At 37.2% G+C, this 6,037-nt stretch overlaps 1 protein-coding gene across 1 annotated transcript; it reads left to right on the top strand.

Annotated features, from left to right (window-relative positions):
• Positions 1–657: 657 nt before the first annotated feature.
• slc22a13a (solute carrier family 22 member 13a) lies at positions 658–5,241 on the top strand. The gene is made up of 10 exons (XM_051701078.1): positions 658–1,032; positions 1,294–1,397; positions 2,334–2,488; positions 2,779–2,947; positions 3,127–3,247; positions 3,958–4,052; positions 4,186–4,400; positions 4,528–4,636; positions 4,742–4,948; positions 5,160–5,241. Exons 1-10 carry the CDS (start codon positions 658–660, stop codon positions 5,221–5,223), a joined length of 1,614 nt encoding a protein of 537 aa, XP_051557038.1. The 3' UTR covers positions 5,224–5,241.
• The last annotated feature ends 796 nt before the right edge of the window (positions 5,242–6,037 follow it).

Consider the following 6,037-nt stretch of genomic DNA (forward strand, 5'->3'; position numbering starts at 1 on the left):
GTGTTGTAGGAGAAGGAATTCCCCAAAAGCGTTTACCGCAATGTTGAGTGAACCATAATCGAAAGGGAACTATGCATTTCTGGTGCTGTTTTGGAAGTGAATTGAAGATGACTGAAGTGAATGGCACCAGTTTTTGAAGGATTTAAAGGCTGAAATGTGAAGCTTACAATTCTATAAAAGCACTTACAGTAATTCTCTAAAACGTGTGTTTTATTCAAGCTATGAAGTTGTTTAATACATTGTTTTTACTGTCGTTTTAGGGTTTACGGCATTACATTTGATATAACTTATGTCTTGTGGCTATACTAAGTATTTTAATGTTTACACTTTCATTATAAGTACCTCAATGTAACACAGATGTAACTCACATTCAGTATCTGAGTCCATCTCAGATGAATGAGACTATATATCAAGGCTCCACATCAAGGAACACACATAGAAAGACACTGATAGACCTTAACATATCAGTATTTTCAACACCATCAGCCTTGAATGATCAACCATTACACTTCTACTACAATAACTTAACCATTGCTCTCTCTTTTTATATGACATTCTGATATATTCACAGATTGTGCAGTTAAACATTAATTTACAGTGCTTTATAGTGTAACCACTTACTCAAGCTTTCTTGTGTTGCTCTTCTCCTGGACCACCATGGCTGATTTTGGGGAGATTCTAGAGGCTATTGGAGACTTTGGGCTATTCCAAAAGCTTGTACTGTTTGCTCTGTGCTTTCCGAACCTCATACTGCCTTTTCATTTTGCCAGCCTTGTTTTCAATCATGCAGACACAAACCACCATTGCAACACTGATTGGATTCTTCATATAGATCCTAATCTGACGAAGGAAGAGCAGCTTAACCTGACTGTGCCGAGGCTCCCGGATGGATCTATCAGTGGATGTGAGATGTACATGCCTGTGAATTGGAATCTCACTGCTATAAGGAAATATGGCTTGAATGAAACCACCACTTGCACTGATGGGTGGGTGCACAATGATACCATTTATGAGGCAACAATTGTCACAGACGTAAGTTCTAGCACTAATGTATTTCAAAGAGTTGTTTCAGATATATATCTAGAAATGGTAACTTTGATTTAGGCACCTGTATTTTTGAAAACATGTCTGCTATTAACATAATGTGTTCATTTTGTCCTAAATACAGCACCATATAATTTAACAAGCATGTGTTTAAATGGCCTTAATGTGAGCTGATTAAAAGACAGTTGCCACTGAGGAAGTCTTTGGTTTGCAGTTCCTATTTTGTATTTGTCTTTGATTGTTTTGCAGTTTGATCTTGTTTGTGACAATGCAAATTTATTTCGGGGAGCACAAACAATATTGTTGGCTGGAATTTTAGTTGGAGCTCTACTCTTTGGCCCCTTTTCAGAATCGTAAGTGTAAAGAAAATGCACATTTCATATATTTTGAATGGCGGTATTGAATTTACAGACACACTTCAGGAAACTGTAGATTTCTGTTTTTTTTTTTTTTACATTTTAAACTTGATAACACAATTATGTGCATGCAATTTACAGTACTTTCAGAAAGTATTCACCCCCCCCCCCAACACACACTTTGATTTTTTTTCTCATTCTGAGTTACAAAGTCAAATTAAAACATTTAAATATATATATTTTGCGCTATAATGTTAAAGTATGTAGATAAAAAGTTATGCAACTGATAACTACGTCGAAAGTTCTGCTGCTGAAATCGGCCTGTGCTTTCCAAAATTCGAATTACTGCTTCCAGTGGCCGAAGCTGGAAGTGTTGTTAAATGTATAGGCACATGTGAGCTCCATTTTCCAGGTGAAATGTCCACAGAGTGCCGCGAGTAGTATTTTTAGTTTTAAATAATGTAATACGGTCAACAGGAATGCATATTTCATTAACTCTACACCCTAACCCAATCCCGTACCCTACACCTAACCATCAGTGGAGTAAAAATGTAATTTTAGAGCAAAAATACAACCTCTAAATCATGCTCGCCACAAGACCAGAACCCGGGACTCGGAGATCAGCAGCACTAGAGGGAAAGGTGATGGCAACCGAATTGATGCAAAAATGTCTAATGGTTGATGGCGCTCATCATTAATTTGGCAGAATGGAGTTGATTTCAGGGAACAACTTTCAGAAGCAACATGTCGATTTCACATGTGATCATGTTGTTGTTTAATTTTTGAATAGTTTCTGAAGGTTCTGTATTTGGAAGTATATGATGTGCAAAATGAATTCGCATCGTAAAGAAAATATTTCCAATGATATCATAAATAGTCCTTTTCAGTAAATTGCTTGTTCTTTTTCTTCTCATTTTCTGTTTTGAACTCCAGGTTTGGACGTAAACGAGCAACACAGATACCTATGGTGCTCATGCTAATTTTCACAGTGGTGACTGGTCTTTCTCCAAACTTTGAGGTGTACATCACATCTCTGTTCTTTGTTGGTATGTCTTATGGTGGATTTCGGGTCAACTGCATCATCCTTGGTGAGACAATGTTGATCACTGAATTCTAAAGCACCCTTTTCTGAACCTTTGCATCATGTTGGTTATCAGCAGACTGACAATCCAGATATACATGGCAAAATAGCTGATAACACTTATTTCCATAAAATAGGCCAAAAACTGTACAGATTTTTATTTTTGTCATCGACAAATCTGTTCTTATCTGTCTTAGCATAATTATTAGACTATGGACCCATATTTAAACCACAGAATGTCTGTATTTTTCGTCACTGTAATTGCTGTGTCCTCATTAGAATGTTTTGTCGCTGCAGCCACTGAGTGGATTGGAGTTGCCCAGAGATCCTATGCAGCCTGTCTGAGTCAGGTACTAGGAGCTTTGGGGCAGGTAATTTTTCTGGGCCTTGTGTATTTCGTTAGGGACTGGAGAAAGGCCCAGTTTATAATGGCTGGCCCAATTGGATTTGTAGTACTCTATATATGGTATGTATGTAATTTTAATAAATTTTTAAAGAATAGTTGCAATTAATAGTTATTTACAATTTATTCAATCACTTTAGTGTACTTCTGTAATTTTACAGGGCATCACTTAGAGGGTGCTTTTAGTTCTGAATGATGAATTTGTCAGTGAATTACATAATTTTTTGTGCATACCATTATAGGTTTATTCCAGAATCTGCTAGGTGGCTTCTTGACCGTGGAAGAACTACAGATGCAAAAGAACTAATTCAGAAGGCAGCTACAATCAACAAACGTACAATTCCTGATTCATTAGTGGAAAAGGTGGCCTGATTTATATATACTTGTAACGGGTAAAGGATGGGCAAGGAGGAGGCGGGAACCGGCAGAACAGTCAACGTAACTTTAATGACAGAACTAAACTTAAAACAACATAAAACAAAGACGCACAAACATACAGTGGCCACGTGTGTCTCTCTCTATCGCGAACTGGCATCTCCGGCACCCCTTTATCTCGCTCTCCTGCTGATCAGCTGACTCAGTGCCGGCCGTGCACCCTTACAGCCCGGCGATGCCCGGCGACGCCCGGCGACGCCCTCCTCCTCATCACAATCCTCCCCCACCCGATTCAGGCCAGGGCACCATCCGGACTGACCTACAACCCCCTTCAAGCCATTCCGCCAGCCGGTGGTCCACCCCGCCTCCTGGGAACCTGGGGGAGAGACGAGGGGAGGGAAAGGGGAGAGGGAAAGGGCGAGCAGGAGACACACACACACACAGAGAGAGAGACGCACGTGGCCACTGTATGTGTGTGTGTGTCTTATGTTTTATGTTGTTTTAAGCTGAGTTTGTCATTAAAAGATTTGTTGACTGCTCAGCCAGTTCCCGTCTCGTACTTGCCCATCCCCTACCTTTTACAATACTGTACATTTCTCAAATTGTCAAAATAGAGGACCATCTCTTCTAAATAACATGATCAATTACAAATAATATGGATTACATTTTGTTGCTGTTGTTGTTATTTGATGAATTAGGTCTTAAAAGAAAAGTCTGTTGAAAGAGGGGGTATAAAACCCCTGTTTACTTCCCATGTGCTCAGGAAATATTTCTTAATCATTACCTTCGGATGGTGAGTCAGATAACTTGTTTAATTCTAACTTTATCAACTCCAAAAAAAAAAAAAAAAAAAAATTAATATGTTTTCCTGAATTTCCAAAGTTCACTTTTAAACATTAACGTGTATCTGTGTTGTTTATACTAAGGTGTGCACTAAGCCTAGCATACTACAGCCTCTCTTTAAATGTGGGGAGGTTTGGCCTTGATATTTTTCTCAATCAACTCATATTCGGACTTGCTGAGTTGCCTGCCAACTTCCTTTGCATGTGGTTGTTGGAAACAGTTGGAAGAAAGGCATCTCTGATGGGTTCTCTTCTATTGGGAGGCTTTATCTGTCTCCTGATTCTTGCAGTACCACAAGGTAAAACCTTTTCCATGTGTTACATTCCATAACATACAAAAATCTAAATACTGTATTGGAGTCATGGACATAGAATGGTCATAAGCTGTGTAAGAGAGCAAGAGATTTCAGTATGTTTATACTTCAGGTAATAACATTGCCATCACTGTTCTTGCCACAACTGGAAGATTTCTTATGAACGCAGCAGGCAGTATTTGCAACATTTATGTCCAAGAACTGTTCCCTACCTCTATCCGGTAGGCACAGGCCCCTGTCAAGCAACCAGTCATTTTGTATATGTATACATGAGACCTTTAATATTTTTAATGCAGTTATATAATACATTACTTGTCAATTTTCAGTCAGACAGCCACAGGGCTGGGTATCACAGCTGCTCGAGTTGCAAGTATGTTGGCACCTGTGCTGAACGTGCTTGAGGTCTACCACTATTCTATACCCACTGTGGTATTCAGCAGTCTAGCACTAGCAAGTGGGGCATTGGCCTTCTTGCTGCCTGAGACCAGACGCACTGAGCTGCCTGATTCCATAGAGGAGGCAGAAGTCACAAGGTACATGTACTATAACACAAGTGTATATTACAAGTGTAATTTGTTGTGAAATCCTGCTGTTTAATAAAAAAAAAAAAAAAAAAAAAAAGCTGTTTCTAAATTTCTTAAAATGTTCATTAATTGCATGACTTTTAATATGTATTATTTAAAACAACATTGTAATCTTTTTGTCAAAGGAAAATAACACTCTATCTCTGTGTTTCTCCCATAGAAAACCAAAAAACACAAATCACACAACTGGGGATTGTGAAGACATCCAAGCAACCAAATTATAACCCCTAAACTTCTTGCCAGTGGTGTTTCTTTTTTATTATTATTATTATTTCTATTAAGGGTTTACAGTGTTTTTATATTAGCATTTGCATTAGAATAAATGTTACTGTTTATTTGCCCTCCAATAGTATGAAAAGATTTGTAGGTTCTGTATTCTCTTATTTGCTAGACAATAATGTACCAACTTAAAAACATAAAATAATATGCAGTAAACCTCATTGTGAATTACAGTTTTATTGACCCAATTAGTCTTCAACACTTTGATACAACAAGGACATGAATGCTTCAGTAAATTAATAAATCAATAAATGAACATGGTCATAATGGCATTACTTCTTGATCAACCAATAAATCTCTGTAGATTATATGAAGACTATAGATTATTTAGTGACTTTGTTAGATAATTTATAGATCAATTTATTTTTCCCATATGCAACGCAACTTTTGGTCATAAAAAAATCAAGTTGTCTCATTTAACTGAGCAACTTTTTTAGAATCACAATGCTGTAATTTCCAGACCATATTGCTGCAAAAACCTTTTTTGTTTATATGGGCAGGGTCTGTGTTTGTACATTATTCAGATCTGAAAATAAAATGTATGTAAAACCACATTAGATATCAACACTGATATATTAACATAATATACATTGATTAAGCAAATTACAGTAACTAAATTACTAAATTGTACAGAATAGAATGACAAAGTCAAATCAATACACCTGCTTATTTAAAGGAACATTTCGCCAAAAAATTTAAATTATTTAATATTTAAAGTAAGGAACTATCCAATGACATTGTAGTGAAAAGATGGACTGT

The sequence above is a fragment of the Myxocyprinus asiaticus genome, chromosome 6 (genome assembly GCF_019703515.2).
Source record: "Myxocyprinus asiaticus isolate MX2 ecotype Aquarium Trade chromosome 6, UBuf_Myxa_2, whole genome shotgun sequence".
NCBI classification, from domain to species: Eukaryota; Metazoa; Chordata; class Actinopteri; order Cypriniformes; family Catostomidae; genus Myxocyprinus; species Myxocyprinus asiaticus.